The sequence below is a fragment of the Patella vulgata genome, chromosome 5, assembly GCF_932274485.2.
Source record: "Patella vulgata chromosome 5, xgPatVulg1.2, whole genome shotgun sequence".
In the NCBI taxonomy this organism is placed as follows: Eukaryota; Metazoa; Mollusca; class Gastropoda; family Patellidae; genus Patella; species Patella vulgata.
The window spans coordinates 51,497,387-51,519,777 of NC_065883.2; the positions used below are offsets into that span (position 1 = coordinate 51,497,387).

General features: G+C 34.7%; 1 protein-coding gene across 1 annotated transcript; it reads left to right on the top strand.

Moving 5' to 3' along the window:
• The first annotated feature begins 133 nt into the window (after positions 1-133).
• LOC126821168 (EGF-like domain-containing protein 2) lies at positions 134-8,684 on the top strand. The gene is made up of 11 exons (XM_050549553.2): positions 134-274; positions 659-704; positions 1,705-1,836; positions 2,094-2,213; positions 2,393-2,601; positions 3,177-3,307; positions 4,250-4,395; positions 4,764-4,845; positions 5,571-5,730; positions 6,364-6,499; positions 8,159-8,684. Exons 2-11 carry the CDS (start codon positions 659-661, stop codon positions 8,422-8,424), a joined length of 1,428 nt encoding a protein of 475 aa, XP_050405510.2. The 5' UTR covers positions 134-274; the 3' UTR covers positions 8,425-8,684.
• The last annotated feature ends 13,707 nt before the right edge of the window (positions 8,685-22,391 follow it).

Consider the following 22,391-nt stretch of genomic DNA (forward strand, 5'->3'; position numbering starts at 1 on the left):
ATTAACACCAGAATAATAATGGGAAATTACCCCATCTATCCAATGTACTAAAATATCAAACATTTCGCAATTGGATGAAGATATATATTTAAATAAACGTACTTTAACAGGAAATATAGAACAAGTAATTTGCCTAGCCGTCGGCAATTCAGATTTTACATCACCTGATGTAGCTGTATATACATGTAGTATATCACTAGATAACCTAGTTACGTCTACAGGTTTCACATTTCAATGGCGACGTTGGGTATCTAATCGTAGGAATGTCGTAAAGGTAAGTTTTAACAACACATGCTATTATTTTCAGTGTTTAATCTATAGTACATAATATTATTATGACAGCCATGGCAGTTAGTATCTACCGAAAAAACATCAACAACAAAAGTATTTAAAACATTTAACGCGTCTAAAGATAAATGTTTCTTTTTGTTTTATCTTTCTTTTATGTTCTTTATTATGAAGATCTTCATAAATTTATGTAAATATTAGAATTAACATATTGTATATGTTTATAAGTTGTCAGAGTAATAATGGCACTAGTTATACAAAAACAACATTTATAAGGACCCGAGTGCATTTAAAAAAAATAAGATTGTGATGTTTGGAAATGTAAATCAATAATGTTCTTAAATGTTTTTATTTTAATTGTTTTGTTTAGATGATTTCCCTGGCAAAATGTAAAATTCTGTATCTATTGTTCGTAAGTAAGTATTGGTAGACATTTATAACTTATCAGTTGTAATTAGAGATTCGTTACATAAGATTTTTATATAAAGAGCTGAACATTTTTGCTATAATAGCTCAAACATAGATAATGTAAAATGGAAATGTTGAAAATTTCATTGAAATTACTTTATTCTTAGCCATGTTATCATTTTTTGTAGTTTTGACAAGATGTATGCATTGTGGTTATCAGGGCACTGGTATATTCGAGACTTAGCCATTTTTTAAATTAAATCTTCAAATGGCGAACCATTTTAATCTAGTTAAAACCGAGAGTTGATTATGATCTTGTTTTGTTAATAAATGTCTAATTAAGTTTATATAACAGTTCAGGCCTAACGCGAAAGGCCTGCAATAGACAGATTTAGGCCTTGCATAATGTATGTTTAGCCAATTTATGAAAACTAATCGCAATTTAATTGTTCTTAAAACAGGTCTACGCACTGAAATGGTTACTAATTAGGTGTTAATATCTCCTAAGTAGAACTTAATGAAAATAAGAAAAAGTGTTTATTTATGTGGCCCTAATACGCTTCCGTATATTTATGCGTACTGTATTTAATACGATTTTGTTGTTTTTGTTATTTATTACAGATTTAAGTACAATAAATTAAATATGATATTATGGACAGGTTTCTTTAATTAAATTATGTACACTTAATGGGTTGAAAACTGGTAAAACACAAAATAAAAAAGTCCGTGTATATCAAACTCACCTTAAAATTGGTAAAAATACAAAAATAAAAAAAAGTCCTTGTATATCAAAAAGTCACTTTAAAACACACTTATAAAATCGCTGTCGTGAGAAGAGAGGGTGGGTCATCTTCTCCCTTTGTCATAATAAAAACAGGTTAAAACAGGAGGTCCAGCTAATGTTAATCCTAATTCAGGCGAAACAATCCATGAAATTAATCTCAGCTATACCAGTGATTGCTCGATGACAGTAACCCACAACAATTCAAACGTAATACAATTTTACAGGTGTTACTTCTTTATACTTTGACTGTCGAAAAATTGAACACGAGTGCTTACATGAGGGAAATTGTAACCTAGCAACTGGAGTTTGTGCATGTGAAGTACCCTACCAGGGACACAACTGTGGAGTATCAACAGGTGAATATTTCAGCATATTAAACAAAGAGAAAAAACCCTCTCTATCAAAAGCATTATATTGTACTATAATGAATATATTATACACGATCGACACAAACTATTGCAATCGGGCGAACAGTTATCGTTTAGTGTAATATTAAAAGTTGATTGCAATCGGAAAATTCACATTCACCCCCTTAAGAATGCTAAACATTTCGCCAGCAGATCCAATTGTAATTGCTCAGAAAATAGCTGATTTGCCAAATTATCCTTTTCAGATACCATCGTAAATTCAACCGATTGTAACCCAGCATGTGAAAATAACGGCATTTGTAACTCATCGTCAACTTGTATTTGCCCTGACACCGTCTATGGATCAACATGTGCTAATGATAGAGGCAAGAGAACTTCCTTTTTCATTCTCTTAATATTCAGACAATCGAATGCTTTTAATATATCCACTTTTGCAAAGTTTAAATCCATCTAAATTAAAAAAAAAAACTATCTCAAATATGAGTTATTATCACCAATTAGAATTTACCATAATATATTCCTATTGCCACTTTTCAAATTTTAGGTTCGGTAACATGTAGTGGGGACGCATTGGCGATTAAAATCGTACCGTATGGTCAATTTTCGGGTTTAGTATATATGAGAAAAAACAGAACTGATCCACCATGTGTTTTCACATCTAATGTTAATCCTAATTCTGGAGAAACAATCTATGAAATTAATCTCAGCTATACCAGTGATTGCTCGATGAAAGTAACCCAGAACAATTCAAACGTAAGTCTATGATTATTAATGATTTTGTTATAAATGGTAGTTTTATATATAGCTGCTGTACGTATATTTATCGTGCACAATGTGACCAACTCAGACAAAATCAGACACGTACGTTCAAAAAATGACACACAACAGTATTCAAAAACTTTTAAATTGGTATGAGACATGCAATGGTCGAGATATTTAGATCTGCTTTTGTTACGCACCATCAATTAATTTCCAGAAAACCAAAAGGATTAAAATTACTGTTAAGATAACAACGGCAATTTCATGTATTCCTGGTAAGTTTTCGCCTCCTGAATATTGGAAAAGAAAACTGAAAACATATATGCTGGAAAGTAAAATTGTCACGCCTTATCTCAAACAGGTGGCGGCTGGAAAGTAAAATTGTCACGCCTTATCTCAAACAGGTGGCGAACAATATGTGTCTAATTTAGTCAGAATAAATCACAAATATTAACTACAGAATATTTTGTCTCATACTGTAAAAGTACATAAAATAACACTCCCAACCAACCGATCAACGAAAAAGTCCACTTGTGCTCATGTCTTCAATTTCCCGAGTTTCATTTTAGATAATGGATGTTACATATTCCACAGAAGTCGTTATTCAAATATATGAACAATTTGAAACGTCATTAGATATCATTGCACATGCCTCATGCAGAGCAAACACTGAGATTGGGACATTTACTGTTAAGAAACGGTGAGATATTCCATTATTATTTCAATATGAATACTGGGCCCTTATTCACGAAAACTTAAACTAAGATACAATCGAAATTTTAAGAAATACTGCAATTCGATTGGCTGACCAGTAAAATCAATTTGCATATATCCAATTTCGATTGTATCTTAGTTTAAGTTTTCGTGAATAAGGGCCCTGGTTAAATTAAAACATGAGAACATACCATTAATCAAGTCAAGTCACGTGTAAACAGTATATTTTAGTCTTCGTGGATGCCAAATTAAAATTTATGCAATTTGCATTTTAATTTATCTAGTTCATTTCTTAAAGATACATTATGGGAGATAAGATAAAGAGATGGCAGTTCTCGCTATAATAGTTAAAAACTAGATCGTGTAAAGGTAATTTGCTGAAAATTTCAGTCAAATTGATCCACTATGAGCCGAGAAACAAGCGGGTGAAATTTTTGCATTGTCTCGGTCATCATTACAAGAATCATTAATATAAACAGCATACACTCGATTATCCACTTTTATTGATTTAATTATCAATAGCGGCATATAGGAATCTAATCCAGCCAACATCGAAGGCTAGCCTTGACATCGAGAGTTTATTATGGTCTGGATAAGTTAGTTAATGTTTAATTGATAATTTAGATAACATTTCAGGCCTAAAGAAAGACTTGTAATAAGCATATTTTGCTCTTGCATAATGCATGTTTAAGGTTGGTATGTGTAGCAGGTTATTTTCCGCCGAGGATTTGGCAGCTTGTGGCAATACTGCACATCGTACCGAAAACTGTCTAATGTGCACTGGCTTTTAGGGGATACATATTTAACATATGACCATATATTTAAAGATGATTTTTGTCGTATTTTAACACTTCTGTTAAATTAGTCACAGGGTTGTTTCTTGCATATAGCCCAACTAATGAATCTGAATATTTACTTTCTATTTTAGTAGTGAAATCAATAGGTTGTATAACGTAACAACATATCATCAACCAGTTAAACTCATTGTACAGACTGCTCAGGGCAAATCTTTCAATTCACCATTAAAAATCGGCACACCAATGAGACTGTATTTCTCCTTGCTAGATAAAATCAGTAAGTCATTAAATACTATACATGTAGTTATGTCAACTCACAACATTAATAACATATTTTTTTTTTTAAATCGTGTCGAAATAAACAAAAAATACAACTTCATAAATGCTGCTATTTAAATGCATTTTATTTTCAATTCGTGTCCACATTAACATATATAAAGACAATTTTAAAGTAATGTAATTTTCAGTTGCCATAAGGTTTATCATTTATAATATATTTCAAATATTTGTTTCATTCAATAGACATGCTGAATAGAAATATATAAAACAATGCTTAGATTAATGCATTATTTGACAGAAAGCCCATACGACATCAGAACACATGATATTCTTTAACCTTTCACTGTAAAATTCTTATGATTTCAGAATATGATGCACTTATTGTACAAAGCTGTGACGCAGTAGAGGGATCCAACCCGTCCACTAGAGAAAATATAATCAATTATGGGTAAGATCGCGATTTGTATCTATTTCATTTCAGTTTAGATTTCTTATACTTGCTTCATCCGTATAAGTAGTTCTTTGAATCATTTTGATTGGGTTATATTAAAGTTAATGTCAACTGAAAATTAATCTCTTAATGATGTCGCCTCATAAAGATGAGAACAGATAAGGCAGTAGCTGTCAAATACAACTAACACTACACTGTCAAATACTACAAATATAACTAACTCACACACATAAGGAAGTAGTATTTACTACAACTATTAGTAACTGGTGATAACTGTAGATATCACATACTGGCCCAGGTCTAAAGGCCGTTTCTGTCTTGTGTGTACTCGATGATCATCTGACCGTAACTTGCATCGAGGTCATTCAAGAAAATTGTAGACCTGTCTAAGAATTAGACACGCAATACTAGGAATTATTGTTCACAAGGTGAATAAAAACTAGTTGCGCCAGTTTGCAGAAAATAGTACAAGGTCCACGTGGAACAACTGGAGATTTTTCGATTGCATCATTCGTACCTGGACGCCAGTACCCCATTTCACCTAATTTATTTTGCTTCCTGGTGTGACTGTAGCCCCGCTTAAGACTTTATGAACTTTGTGTTTAGTTGACTTAACTTTTAATATGATTATTCCATTGCAAGTACTATTTGTAGTACCAGCCAACTTACAATTTTAAGAATTACATGCCTTTGAAGATAGACAGCTGTCATTATATTTCCAGATGTCCAACACAGGCTGGGAAAGGTATTGTATCGGGTGATATTATATACAATATGTCTGCACCTGCTGCCATCGTGTACTTTAAAGCCTTTCGATTCCCCGACTCTTCTGTAGTTAGCTTTTCGTGTAACATACAAATATGTAATTCAACATGTCAAAAGGTAAGAACAGCAATTCTACATTGGTCGTCATTTCTTGAAATGATTTTTTAAATGCAACAGTAAAGATTATATATTTAATTTGGTTAAGATATATGTCTCATTTGATATGTAAATTAAACTTTTTAGCAAGGAAGTATAAACTTATGAACAAATTACGTACTATCGCAGAGTAAATAATGTAGTCATGTAACGTGGAATCTCGATGCATCATTTTAACGCTATGGTAATCACTTGCAAAATACAATATTGTGACAGATAGGAATATCGTTCCAAAAATGAGTTATTTTCTTTTTTATTTACAAAGTCGGAAAAATGTCAACATTTTAGTTTGAATAAAAGAAGAAAAGCTTCACTGGATGACAGAGAGATTCTATATAATTTCGATTTGAATTTTTTTATATTATTTAAATTGTGTTACTGGCCCTGGATGTACCCCAGAATGATCCAAATCTGATCTAATTTTCAAACTAGACTCTACGCCGTATTCTTAATTTAAAGAAATCACAGCTTAAATATATATATAAAACATATTTATTCCTAAATACGTATTTATGTATAGTACAGGAGTACAATATATATAAAAAACGTTTTGAAATATTCATTTTTGTACCTTGTCCCAAATATTCTTTGTAGCCAGTGTGTGAGGGACCATTGAGAAAAAAGAGAAATGCGCTGACCACAGAAGTTATTACATTAAACCAAACCCTGGCAGTAGTCAATCCATCAGAAAATAAGGATAAACCAACTGAACAGCCACTGGACTCACATAGTACGTATAAATATGTACCTGACGTATATTCAATCGTTAATCTGCAGAAGAACATCACACATTCCCACCCCTTACTAGACCATGCCGAACACATTTCTCGATGAACTCTATGGGCTTGCTCGCTGGAAACCCTCAAGAAATTAAACATTTTTGAATTATTTTCTTTGAATTGATTTTTAAGAGTATGTGTGACTTAGCGGGTAGTGGGCATATCAAGATGTCTGATAAGCCCCCGCCATGTCAAAATCTAAAATTTTTACGTCACATTTCTGACAATCCATCCTGTAAATGTGGACATCAATTTGAAGACACTGAACATTTTTTATTGAATTGCTCCTTATATTCAGACGCCCGAAATAAAACAATAAATAATTTATCGACTATTCATCGAAACACTACTGTTCTATTGCACGGAATTGACGACGTGGAAAACTCACTCAATATTTTTAAAACTGTCCACTCGTTTTTTGAAATCACCAGACGGTTCCAGGGACAGCTAGAAACAATCATTGTAAATATATTTTCACTATAATCATACTTGCACGTGTACATTGATTATCTATTTCTAAAATGTAAATACATGTATCTATATCTGACAGGGAGATGGGTTTGATATAGGCTATGCCTGTTCCCCAATCCCTATTCAGATACAAATCTGAATAAAATATTGCTTATAAAAAAAAATAATCTAAAATTGGCATTGTTTAATCGGGTTGATAATTTGAATTATCTCTTAGTTAAAGCTAAGACATAATGTATATGTTACTGTCCTGTATTCTCCTGCTTTACATAACACATGTGACCAGTGTAATAACAATGCCATTTCAAAATTAACAAATTACATTTAAATGCACTCTAATTAAATTTGTACTAATATTTCGTTCCATTTAGAAATGTTCCCACTCTTTACTCTACTTCATGTTTATCTCAAACATGTCTTAAAATAGCGTTTAGTAACGTGCGGATTCAATCTGATTAAACCACGGGTCCTATTTCGTTTCGTTTTTTATAGTTCAAAATTTTGTTTTACTTGTCTTTACTACACTAGGATCTGGAAGTGTTGTTATATTACCGGTGTTCTGGTTGAAGTCAGGGATTAACCAATGAAACTGTCTGTTACGGCGAGTTCTGCTCTGCTCCGAACTGGGCTAATGAAGACGGGACCACTAGAAACGTCAACGCTGATTGATTAATCAATGCCTGACGTCATAGGGCCATAAGCCGCCCATACGACCCCTGACCCGGCCTTCCATTACAACCGGTCAGATCTTAATGTAGTGTAGGCCATCGAAAGTATGGTGCGGATTGTGATTGTTAGTTTTCAGATAACACTACCAATCAAAACCAGTTATTACTCAGACATTTGGTTCTTAAACCTGTCGTGTGATATTAAGGGAGTGACAAACAAAATAACATCTAGTTTTAATTAAATTGCTTCAAATCATAGTATATTATGTTCATGCTGGGTATTATACATCATTATCAAATTCGAATTCTTCCCTATATTCGAAATATAGAATTATTATATTAAATAAACGTTATTGCCGAGAACTAGAAATTACGCATTAATTACGTATCATTTAACCGGGACATTGTTGTAGAATACTAGTTATATGATTATTTGAAAATGGCAGATTATATTCTTTAAATTATTTACAGCGCAAGACCTTCCTGACAAGAAACCGAACACCAGCGATGCATCAAGATATCACGATCTACTGAAATGTTTACAGTCTCCGAGAATCCTGATGCTTGTTGTCATTCTGTCCGTATCTGTTGTAATATTATTGGCTGTAATCTTCGGCCTAACTGTAAAACTTATAAAGTCAAGAAAGATAACTGTTAAAGTTTCCGAAAAACATCCTTCACCTATGACTGTTCAAGAGTGGTTAGAATTCAGAGGCCATAAGATTCGAGAAATATAGTACACTTGATTTTGTGGATTTTATAGCATGTAATACACCCTAGTCTATGTTAGATGAATGCAATAAGATAGTTCATGAATCTGATAATGCAAGGATTTCTAACATATTTTCTGACAAGACTAGTTATAGTTTAAAAGAATTGTTTTAAATATATCTATAATAATGTAACATCTCCATAAATTTAATGTTTTAATTTATAATTCATACTGATTAAGATTAAAGGTACACTGACTTTTAAATTGTGAACATGTAATTTGATAACGTTGAAATAAATTAGCATTTGTATAAGGTATTCCTTGGACAACTGCTTCGCTCTGGGTGGAGGCTGTGGGGCGCTAGGTAGGGGGGGGGGGGTCCAATGTATTTTTAGGGGCAAAGACCACATGGTTCGAAACGAACCATCTTATAGTTTATTAGAATTTTAACTTTTAGCACTGTGCATACAGTATCTTGGGATTTGTATAAGGTGTGCCATTGACAACTGCTTCGCTTTGCAGAGGAGACGACGTGTTGGTTGCGGGAGGGGTCCAAATGTATATTTATAGGGAGAAAGACCACATTGTTCGAAACAAGTTTTGATGGTCATCTTATAGATTACTAGCTGGATACCCGGCTTCCCCCGGGGCACAATATCTGCTTACCGGCCATCTTCCTTTCTTGAACACTTTCATGTTAGCTAATTTCATCATTCGTTACTATTATTAAATTTAATTAGCATAATAAACAGAGTTAACTCCCGTTAACCGTTAATTGAAGTAAAACTGTGCAACATTGGCCTTTATAAATCATGACCTAAATCATTCACATGCGGGTTGATTTGATACCATATATTTGGGGTGGTTCGCGTCGACGAAGCGTGATAGGTGAACATACAAACATCTTTGATTATATTTATATAGATTAAAATATTAATTTCTAGCATAATCTCTAAATAAAGTGTATAGGATAATGTAGTAATATGGATGGGGGATTTGTGCTGAAGAACACATATGTATAATAATAGTATTACCTTGATTAATTATTCTCCATTGTCAGTATATTAGCTATGGTATGAGTTGATTTAAAACGCAAATTAAATTGTTTAGGAAATATTGTAAGAATAACAGGAAAAGGGGTCTAAGTTCAAGGATAGATTCTATGTCTAAAAGCACGTGATCATTTCATATTTGGCATGAGTGACCAATCACATGATTAACTAAATCATAATTAGCCAATAGAATAATTAATGGCTGTGAATTTGAGGGTACATAATTTATAGAATGTGCGCTCTAGGTTAGACACCAGACAAATTCTTAGAGAGGAGAGACCATTGAAGTTCAAGGGACACCAAATGGTTTCAGAGTGCACCGTCAAAGGACAATATTGGTGTCAGTCATTATAAAATATGTGATAGAGCTCGTTAAATACATCCCAAATATAATTTTAACACAGAGATCATTGCTACGGGAGTTGTGTAACAAGCACGTGAAGAAACGGGAAGTGACGTCAAACATGACAAACATTATTATTATTATTATTACAGCATATTTATAGTGCACCCTTTCATATAACATGTTCAGGAGCACTTTACAAAGTGACAATGTAAATCATACATAAACAACAAGATTATGGACATGTTAACGATTGTATACAGAGTCTAAAAAAAAAATCTACTCTGTAGTAATTCCTAACAATTTTCCGTTCCAGTTGTGGAGTTGTTCCAAAGTCGGCAGTACAGTAGTAGACCTAGGCTATACATGTATCTCTGGTAGACTAGCTAAAAATAGAATAAATTCTGATGACCTCACTGTTTATTCTAGTGAAGGAAAATATGTATGAAAATCAATTGACTGTACTACACATTAATGCTGTAACTGTTAGTTATTGTAAGAACTAACTAGACTTTATAAACTATCAACATTTGATTTTGAACAATCTTCAGAAGTACTTGCTCGAAATAGGGCATCAAACTTACTAGTACTACGACACAGAAAAAAAAATAATCATTAGAATAGATAGTACTAGTAGTAGAGAAAATGTGTCAGTGAATCCACTCGACAATGTATTCAGTCATAGTATTCTATAAAGCCAGGTCGAGAGCACTATTAATATTAACAAAAAATAATACTGTGTTCATTTACAATTTTTTTTTACAAATTTGTGTACCGGGTATGCTATTTTTTGTAGAACAAAATTGCTCCTTTCAAAAACGAAAAACCAAACACTGTTAATTAAATGTTAAATAATCAATCCGAGGATGGATTAAGCCGTGAGATATTTGGTAATTTGCGAAATGTGCAGATCACACACAATAACCTTTAAATTATTCGGCACTTCGATCATTGTGTCTAATTGGGAGTAAGGAAATGTAAATATTTATTAAAATAGAGTGTGGCATACGGAACGAAGACTGCAATAAATTACTTCCCTTATCTCTGCAGTTCTATTTAGTGAACGCCTCCCCGACATTGTTGACATTTTAGATGAAAAGCGCGATACTTGGTATTCATGATGATCGAAGAATCTGAACGCGATACAGGGCATTTCTTTTATCACTATTGATGTATATTGTCTTTAAAGGTAAGTTATAACACTGTTGTTATTTTAATTTTAGTAACACTTATATATTTTATCTTCTCATTTGGCGAGCCCGCTTAACTGTATAATTGAACACTGGTTATTTTTTTTATTTTATTTTTATAAACAATATTTTTATTCAGGATGTCTGAATGGGATTGGGGAACAGGCTTAGCCTATGTAAAACCACTCTCCCTAGATAATATACATACATAGTATTAAAATAAAGGAACTAAATGGGTGTATATACACAGTTAAAATGACAAACACATACATATTTAAGTGTAAATACATATATAATGAGATGGATGGGAATGTACAATATATACTATAGGTTACATGGTAAGTAATTTAAAATTAATATTGTAAATTAAACAACTAGTAGGCAAGATTAAAATCTGTTTGACATATCAACAAACTTGTGGACTTTGTTAAAAATATTATTGTTTACATCGATACAGTGGGTTGAGGACCCGAACAGAAGACAGTTAAAGGAGCTAAATCGCTAACATTTGGGACCTAGAAATTGACAAAAGTGGGTCGCAACGCATATAATACTGTAATATGAATGTATATAAACTGATTTACATTCAATGGTTTCCGTTTTTACTCCAATTTCAAATCAGTTATGTTCGGCGAAATAAGCCAGCAGTCTCAAGCGAGTGCAAATTTCTAGCGTCTGGTTATTCCAGTCTACATACGCCGTTTGATTTAGTGCAATGTGTCTAGCATCGTCCCTCGATTCTCTTGATACAACTGGGGCTGGAGCACATTATGGTACACGATTCGTGTACCAATGGTAAAATGTTTATTTTGTCTTAAATATTGAATATCAAAAGCCCACCTTTTCCCGGTAAGATCACAACATGAATGTTGATTTAATTTGACAAATAAATCGTGTTTTCAATGTTGAAGATTTTGGATGATATTGAGTTAGAGACTTAGCTACTTTAATGTTTTTGAGATCGTATTGTAATTTGTCTATGGTTTCCTTTCGTGCATTTGAATATAAAGAGCATTGCAAGAGGTAGTGAGCAGGATCTTCAAAAAAAATGTGACCACAGAGGCATGCGGGGCTGTCATCAACATGCCTGAGGTATTTGTGACCCTGTATAGGTTAGAACATCGGAGTCTAAGCTTACTATGGATTATCTGAAATTTCCGCTGACCGTTATAGTAAAAAGACGGAATTTTTATATCGGATTTGGAGAGATGATCGGAGAATATTTTAAGAGTTCTTGAGTTTCTTACAGGGGGGCTGAGTTTATTCCACTCTCTAATACTGGATGGGATAAATGATTTAGAAAAGATTTCAGTACGACATCGAATTTCTTTTATTTTATCTGCGTTTCGAAATGAACATGTATTTGTTGGTTCCAGATTTATGAGATTCTTAAGATAGGGAGGAGTAAGGTTATTTATAATTTTGTATAGTAATTTTACTTTGTGTCGATTTCGTCGTTTTTTGAGTGGAATAAACCCAGTTTCCGCGTAGAGGGAAGCGTGGCTAGTACCTTTAACCGCCCCACAAATAGTGCGTAGTTCATCAAGCTGAAGGGATTCGAAATTATTAGATAAGTAGTCTGTGCACGCGTCCCAAATAACATCGGCATAGTCAAAGTCCGGCAGAATGAATGAAGAATATAAGGTATTTAGCGATTTTCTGTTTAAACGATATTTCAACGAACGTAGGCAGTTTACTAATTTTTATACTTTACTAATGATACTATCAATGTGGCTGTTCCATTTACAATTAGTTTGAAAAATAAGTACAAGATGTTTATGTTCAGTTACGTCCTTTATTTTAATTGATTTCATTAATAGGGGTGGTTTCACAATGTTGCGTTTAGTCGTGAGTGTTAAAGTTTCTGTCTTGAGGGGGTTAAATGTCACTAGCCACGGTTCCGCCCATATATTGATTGTTTGGAGATCTTTGTTTAGGGTAACTGCGTATGCCTCTGGGTCATCTATTTTCAAGTAAAGTGAGGCGTCATCTGCAAATAGTCGGATGTTTGATTATATATCATTTACAATGTCGTTGATATATAATAAACACAGTAGTGGTCCCAATACAATGCCCTGAGGGACACCAGCAGGGATGCCCATAGATTCGGGGGAGGTTCCATGTATTACGACGCATTGGTGTCGATTATCTAAATAGTTTTTGAACCACAATAATAACCCTCCTCGGACCCAGCAACATCTAGCTTTTGACAGAGTCCGGCATGTCAGACTCTGTCAAAAGTCTTGCTTATGTCACAGAAGACGACCTTGGTATATTTGTTATGGTCGATAGCTTGACAAAAAAAGTGATGATGATTTATTAATCGGAAGACAGTAGAATCACCTGGTAGGAAACCACTGGTTATAACCCGATGTATATAGTTTATTATTGAGAAACAATAATAAATCGAATAAAATTCTGCGCACATATAAAATTTAAACGGTAAAATATAGAGGAATGGTGTATTTACCTTGTCTCAAAATTTCAGCTTAAAATATTGATTTGTTTGGACGTGAACGTCAAAACGCTTATCTGGACATGTAACCCTTTTAAGATTTTGGGTCAATTTTTTCGTTGGCCGTTCCTTAAGAGATCTATACAGTGCATGACCCAGTTACGTACCTTATAACGAAAGGTAAATTTCATCTACACTTAATTTTAATAAAATAAAAGTCTGGTTTTATCCAGACATCATATAATACAGCTTGGGACGCCGGTCTCCATTTCCAGATGAAGACTGACGGGTTTAAGTTGTTTGAAAACGTATCACGTATATTGAGTTAGTTGCTCGGCCCTACGGTAGGGGATTTTAAAGGCTTTTAACATAAAATTAAGCAGTTTACTTCTCCAAAATATATTTAAGATTGGTATTTCGCGCATATGACAAACCATGCAACTAAATCTAAATCGATTATATTACATTTTTCTCAAAAAATAGTATATACAATTTTTTTTTAAACAACTGAAAACCACGTAGGGCCAAGGAAACTTTCGCTCTACAGCCGGGTGAATGGCCTACTCTTACTTGAATCAATTCATTTCCACAGGATCGCGTTTATTCGTCCCATCTGAATCAATAGACGCCTTTCTTTGATGGTGACTTCTTCGATAGAAGCAAATGGTTGACATCTTTACTTATCACCTTAGCTGAGATCGGTATTACAAATTTGTTATGGTCGTAATCAATACATGTTTCAAAAATGCAATATGTTAAACATACATTATGCAAGAGCTAAATCTGCCTATTGCAGGTCTTTCTTTAGGCCTAAAATGTTATCTAAATTATTAATTAGACATTAATTAACTTATCCAGACCATAATCAACTCTCGGTGCCATCGCTAGCCCACCCGATTCGCATGGAATACATTCTTTGAAAAATAATTAAACGTAAAAATAGATAATCGAGACTTTGTTTTTCATGGTACCGACTTTAGTAATGATGATCGAGGCTAGCCTAAAATTCAAAAGCTAGTATCTGGGTTCAGAGTGGAGCAATTTGAATGAAATTTTTAGCATATTCTATTTACGTTATCTATTTTTTAACTGTCAACTCTTTCATAATTCCACTTCAATTATGTCTAATTTTAGGCCTAAAAAGACCTGGAATAGGCAGATTTAGCTCTTGCATAATGTACGTTTAAGAAAATTAATGAGGCATTGTTAGTTATAGGCTATTAAATCGATGAACTTTTTATTTTTTTTTTTGATAGAAAGGTTATCTATTATTTTTCTATTTGTTATGTGATCGACTTTCATTTTATAAAAGGAAAATGTGGAATGTTATTTGTAGGTGTTGTGCACAGTTAAATATGTTTCTTTTTAAAAATAAGGGCCCATTTCAATGTTACAATCCCGTCGATGGTTGCGTCCTAAATTTACTTCTATATTGATGTATACACTGAAACAAAACAAACTTGTGTTAAATGTTAAAACTTGTGTTAAAATTCGTCGAACAATACAAACTTGTGTTGAAACTTGTGTGAAAATCTACACATTACTTGTGTTGAAATTTCTGAAACTTGTCTGGTTTCATACAAACTTGTGTATAACCATCAACAAAAACTTATCCAGTCTAGCAACATTCCCATGCAGCTCCCCTTCTTTTGCTCTGTTTAACCTGTAATGTTTGATAAATGACGTAACATTAATGCGTTTGTTAAATTATTATCTATTCATAAAATGATAAGAAATGAAATGAAATGAAATGGGGTTTAACGTCCTACTGTTCTGCTCCTAACCTGGGCTAATGAAGACGGGCATACGCCATACAGTGTGCTATGAGGGAAATTTTGCCCGGACAGCGGCACTACGGCCTACTCTTATATCGAATTCCAACTGCCAAGGGATCTTTTACGTGCACGCCAATGTGTACACGGGACCTCGGTTTTTCGTCCCATCCGAACGACTAGACAGCTTCCCTTGTCAGCCCCTCCGTCCTGCATCACTGACAAGGGAGAATCACGCCGGAAAATCTGGATGAACTTTCTCGGCCAATGCAGGGATCGAACACCCGACCTCCAGACTAGCGAGCTAGCTAAAATGATAAGAAAAAGTAAATTAATACTGTCAAATCAAAACTAAATAGACATTTGGAATGTTAACAGAAAACTAATTCCAATACTAATAAAATTGTGTTATATAATGACATATTTTCCCCATATCAGTGGTGTAGGACATGGCAAGGGACAATATATATAGTCGTTGGGATAGGACAATAAACCTGGGTCTCATATACACATCGACCCGCATTTTAAAAAGAGAGAGAGAGAGAGAGAGAGAGAGAGAGAGAGATAGAAGTCAGGTTTAGCGTCCACTCGACACGAACTGGGTCAATTAGGGACTAACATAAGGTTCAATTTTATTTCAATAACTCACTTGAGCATAGGGGTCTTTAGCAGTAGGGGGGAAACCAAAGGACCTGGAGAAAAACCCGCGAAGTTTGACAGGCACCCCTCATTGTCATGTACAAGCCTGGAATCAAAACTACCCCCACTGCGTTCACTTTAAAGAACCCTTGACAATTGACATATTTGACTCAAATGACAGACCTCCTGATACAACTTGCACGTGTTAACCAGTTCCACCCACCCCCGGTGTTCACCTTAAAGAACCCTTGACAGTTGAAATATTTGATATAAGAGTAGGTTGTAAAGATTGTTGGGCAGAATTACCCTAATATCACAGAAAAGTAAGATATTAAACTCTATTTCCCTTCCTAAGCAAGGGAATGTCACCTTAATGTAGGTCAAGTTTTTTTTGTAATTCTGCTATATTTGATCTACGTTTGGTTTCTAGCTAATGCCAATTAAATACTTGATGATTTCCGACCAAATTTTAATGATTTATATGTCACTTTTTACTTTCTATATTATACACATATTTCTGGAGAGAATTAAAATTACATAGATATAGAAAATGACATTATCATATAATAACAATGCAAGATATATAAAATCTTTTTAACTAAAAGCTTGTGTATAAAAATGTGTTTTTAGTGATTGTTTGAATATTTTAATATATATTGCTGACCATATGAAAAACAAAAGGGAGCTTATTCCTGAGTTTCGGTGCCTGAAAGAAAATGCGTTTAAGAAGAAAGGAGTCACTCTATAGATGATCTCAAACATCTGGTTGGCGTATATATACAGTGATTAAATCTTTTATATAAGACTGGGGGTGAAGTGTCATTAAAACATTTATAAACCGGTAAAAATATTTTAAAATTAATGCTGTGGTTAATGGGTAAACAGTGTAAAGAAGCTCAAATTAGAGTTATGTGATCACGTTCCAAAATATTGAAATGAAAGGGAGTTTTATGTCATATCAGCTCCAACCGGGCTAAATTGTGCCAAACACATTATGGTGAGATTCCAAAATACCATAACAACAATCTTTTCTATTAGAATTGAACACTTAACCTCTCCAAAAACATATATCAGAAATGATAGGTGCTCTAATCATCCATTTCTTCAGCTCTTTCTTCTTCCATTTTTGCTTTTTGACTTATTTTATTATATGATCTTTTCCTTGGTGATTTACTATGGCATCTAATATTGAAACTGAAAAAATAAATACATGACATGTAATTGTTAAAGATACCTTACCATATACTAACTGTGTGATATGAAATTGAAACTAAAATATCTATCAAAAGTTTGTTTCAAATCATCTTAAAACACTTGAATCATGTGGAACTACATAAGCCGTAAAAATATATTTTAATAATCCTTGTTTGTCATGTTACTGGAGAGAGCCAATGTGGCTGATCGGGTAAGGCGCTGGCTCGCTAGCTTGGACGTCGCGGGTTCACTCACAGTTTTGACCGAGAAAGCTCATCTAGATTTTCCGGCGTGGTTTTCCCTTGTCCGACATGCAGGATGGAGGGCCTGACAAGAGCAGCTGACTAGTCGTTTTGATGGAACAAAAAACAAAGGTCCCATGTACACATTCGACATTGGCTTGCACGTAATCGATCCCTTGGTGGTTGGAATTTGTCACAGTTCGACAGCCAGTTTGTGATACCCATATATTTTTGTTTTGTGCATGCCCCATTGTTAGTTTTCAGGTAATCCAGTTTTTTTCTAGAAATATTTAAGTCTTTATATGCAAATTTCATATTTGAAATAGGTCATACTTTTATTCAATTCCCCGCTTGAATGTGACTAGGAATAAGGTCGCCTTTCCAGCTATGTACGTTTTCTCCGGGTCATCTGGGCACGGTTCTTAGAAAATGCTTAAAGCGAGCACAAAGTCATGCTTCATTTTTTCTTACGTAAGAAACTTTATAAAAATACCGTCTCTAGAAAATTCTCAAGACCATTCTTGCGTAAGCACAAGTCAAGTACGAGTCTAAGCACATTGTGACTGGTAAACTGAGACTACAATATTGGTCTGCGCATTACGTCATTAATTGGTCGGCTGCTTTGTTTATCACAATGTGTTTCACAAATTATTAGGAAAGTCTTCTAATATCTCTGTAAAAGATAACTACCTTCAACAAATGACGTCATATCACGCGGCGTCAATCAATGGCGCGTGCATTGTTTACATAAGAGTTACAGATTCGAGCAGAATCGCCCCTTTTACTCATTTTAATACCCATTTACACTAAAATAGGAAATAACTTTTACCTACAAATACTTTAAACGTCTTTATTTATTTTTCTAATACATAAAAAAAATGTTTTAGAATTTAATTTGTCGGAGGAAACAAGTTAATATTTGTGGCTCATTATGTCGCATCGATGTCATCCTAAACAGTGATTGTCGCGACCTAGCCAATATTCACTGACGACCAGTGTGTATTTATCAATAACATTAAATTCCCGGCAAATGGCCGATTTAGATGCATTTGACATGTCCCCTACACGGATTTAAAATGTGCAAACAGGCTGGATAATTATTATTATGAAAGCGCCTGATCTTAAAGTAGCCCGTGTGTGTGTTGTTTACTAATTGGCAAATAAATAAAGCGAAATTTTCTAATAATAGCATTCTTCTCGAAAATATGTTTCTAAATGATTTTATCTGTCTTTTAATTATCTCTTTGGTATCAAAAGATGTAGGAAATACCGTCGAATATCTCTACGGTCAGCCATCTTGTTTGAAGAAGAAACAGACTTAAGGTTGGTAAGCAAGCCGTATACCTTGCTTGGGACTTGTGCTTAGATTGACTATGTGCTTAAGTTGTGCTTAAGGGTTTAGGGCTGGGGGATTATGGTCTGTAGCTGAAATGTGTTCACCTAATTAGATATGGATTAACCGTTTAATAAGTGTCATGTGAACTGTGTTTAATAAGTGTCATGTGAACTGTGTTTAATGAGTGATTTTTAAAGAGTAATGAATCAATTTGGTTCAATTAAAACCTATTTAAGGGAAACAACAAAACACATACTTATGGAAAACAGCTACTAGTGTATTTAAGGCGACGTTTCGTAGAGTATTCTCTCAACGTTATCAAGCTAATACAGTAAAATAGGTATGAGGCAAATATATATATATCAGAAGGAACAGCCCAGATCTTAACCGTGATACAGGGATATTCTTGCCCAATGCGTATGATCAACTAATTTAAAATAATAGCATGGTTCCACCACTCCTTATAAACGGTACAAGTGTGCTGTGTGTTATCTTTTGACTAGTTATTGTATTTACTATCGTGCTATATTCATTGTTTTAAGTTGTTTTTGTTTTTACATTAAATCTATATCTCTATTGCATATCCAATTATCCTATCATAAAATTACAAGTGTTAATAAACATGTGCAATGAAATAACAGTTATATTTAATCTACCCTTCATCATGTTACATTTATCTGTTGTATTTACTCTATTGCCTTAATTTATTGTCTTAACTATAATAACAATCACCTCCCATATTCGGTTAATATCGCAACTACTTAGTCAGCTTATTGATCGTTTAACATAGCGGTTTCTTTTCTTACTTTTGTATATTGTTACCAAAATGTGTCACAACTCTTTGATCTAATTGTTTTAAGGTATGGTTTCCATTCTTGTTGTTAAGACATCCTCACTGGCCATGGACTATAAGTTAATTAACTCTCTAGTATCTCTATTGTATATCTTAATAAGTGTTGGTGTAGGCCTTTGATCATGTTGTTGCTATGTATGGTTTCGGTTATGTTGTTGTATTTTGTCTATATATATTTGCCTCATACCTGTTTTACTGTATTAGCTTGATAACGTTGAGAGAATACTCTACGAAACGTCGCCTTAAATACACTAGTAGCTGTTTTCCATAAGTATGTGTTTTGTTGTTACTCTATCCAGTTACTAAATGCCATTTAAAGAACATATCCGACATCAATATGGAGATGTGGCAGTATCCTATATCAATACAGTTAATAGATTAGGAGGTAAATATGTTAAGTCCAAGTGCAATCTTACTTTTCTGATGCGATGCAGAGACAGCAACATCATCCCCAAAGGTCTGCGTCTCAAGCCTCCGGTCCAGTCAGCAGCAGCTAGCAGAATAATCGAACGAGCCAGTCAAAGCCTCATTAGAGAACGGATACAGTACCATAGAAACACCAAACATCGGCTTCACAACCAATATGAACAAAAACTGTCTCAACTTAGGGATCTGGTGCCCGAAGAAGACTACACACAACTCAGGTCCAAACAGCTGAAGTCACTAGACCACCTTAGAGAGACAACACGAACTGACCAGGTGAAGAAGTTTGAAAACCTTAAAATCGCCAAACAGGTCCCCCCTACCACCAAGAATCCCAAAGAAGATTACCTTACAAAAACAGTTATCAACCTCAGTAGCCAGAACCTAACTGAGGACCAGATTTCACTCCTCTCCAGAGGTTTACAGTTTACGCCAACCAACCGGCCAGCCAACCAAGATCTGCTCATCGCCAATATTGAGAGAGGTCTGAGACAACTAGCCCCCGGTGGCAAGATTGATTTTATCCGACACCAGATAGCTGACCTTATCACCAAATCCAAGACGCAAAGAGATGCCAACAATCTTAAGAAGTCCCATAAGATTGCCCTGCAGGATTTGAAGAAAGACAAAAACATTACCATAGTAGCAGCTGACAAAGGAAAATCTACAGTCATAATGGATAAGAACGACTACCAAAATACTGTTTCCCACCTTCTCAATGATCGCACTACCTATAGAAAGATTAGGAAAGACCCAACTAACACCTTCAATGACAGCCATACAGCACAACTAGTTAAGCTTAAAGACGAGAAGAGACTCACACCTTCCCTATTTTACAAACTTAAGCCGTCCCATCCTAGACCACCATATGCCAGAGCCACCATTAAAACACATAAGAACCCCATTAAAGCCAGACTGCTAGTATGCTCCAGAGATTCCGTATATTATAATACTGCACAGTACCTGTCAAACCTTCTTTCCCCATTAGGCAAGGAAGCTGCATCCTTTATCAAAGATTCTAAAGATTTCTGCGAAAAACTTAGAGACCTCCCTAAAGATACACTTATCCTATCGTACGATGTTATTGACCTCTTTACGAATATCCCCCGAGATGAAGCCTTAGCAGCACTACGATATAGACTCACTTCAATGGAGAACTCACTGGATACCAATCTCACCATAGAAGATATAGTTAACTTAACTAAATCCTGCATAGAATCCACTTATTTCTCTTGGGGGGGGGGGGGGGTCGATTACTACGAACAAATTCACGGTCTACCAATGGGCAGTCCCCTATCCCCAGTTCTAAGTGAAATCTATATGACCGATTTTGAAGAGAGGGCTCTTTCCACCTCACCCATCCAACCCACAATTTGGCTCCGTAAAGTCGATGATGTCTTTGTAATTCTCCGTCAGAACGAAGACCACGCCGCCTTGCTCCATCACCTCAACAACCAAAATGGCAGAATTAAATTTACAATAGAAACAGAGGAAAACCAATGCCTCCCATTCCTGGATGTACTAGTTAAGAAAACAGAAGGTAGGCTCACAACAAGTGTTTATAGAAAACCAACACATACTGACCAGTACATTAACTTCTATTCCCACCACCCACACAGTGTTAAGAAAGCAACCATAGCAACTTTAGCCCGCCGTGCTGTCAACATCTGTGACAAAGAACATCTCCAAAAAGAATTAGACCACATTGAAGAAGCCCTAACAAACCTGAACAACTACCCTCTACAATTTGTTAAAAAGACTATTAAAAACACCATTGACACCCCTACAGATCCAGGGAAAACCAAACCAGAAAAAACACCTATAAGAATCACCATACCGTTTCAAGGGAAGCTCACTTACCACCTCAGGAGAATCCTCATCCCAATAGGTATCCAGGTCACCTTCTCCAAGGGCCGAACACTTAAAGATATCCTGAAAGCCAATGGTAAGCTCCTCCCGAATAAACCCCCGCCCCAGAAAGAGTGTGTCTATAAAGTTGCCTGCTCTTGTCTTAGTACTTACATCGGTGAAACTAGACAACCCCTAGATAAAAGAATAAGCCAGCACAAGTCCAAGTCGTCCATCACTAACTCAGCTGTTGCACAACATCTCCAGACCAACCCTGGACACAGAATCGAGTCATACGAAACCCTGACATCTAATCTCCCAATAGAAAAGACACGGAAGATAATGGAGGCAATACAAATCAGAAGGAACAGCCCAGATCTTAACCGTGATACAGGGATATTCTTGCCCAATGCGTATGATCAACTAATTTAAAATAATAGCATGGTTCCACCACTTCTTATAAACGGTACAAGTGTGCTGTGTGTTATCTTTTGACTAGTTATTGTATTTACTATCGTGCTATATTCATTGTTTTAAGTTGTTTTTGTTTTTACATTAAATCTATATCTCTATTGCATATCCAATTATCCTATCATAAAATTACAAGTGTTAATAGACATGTGCAATGAAAGAACAGTTATATTT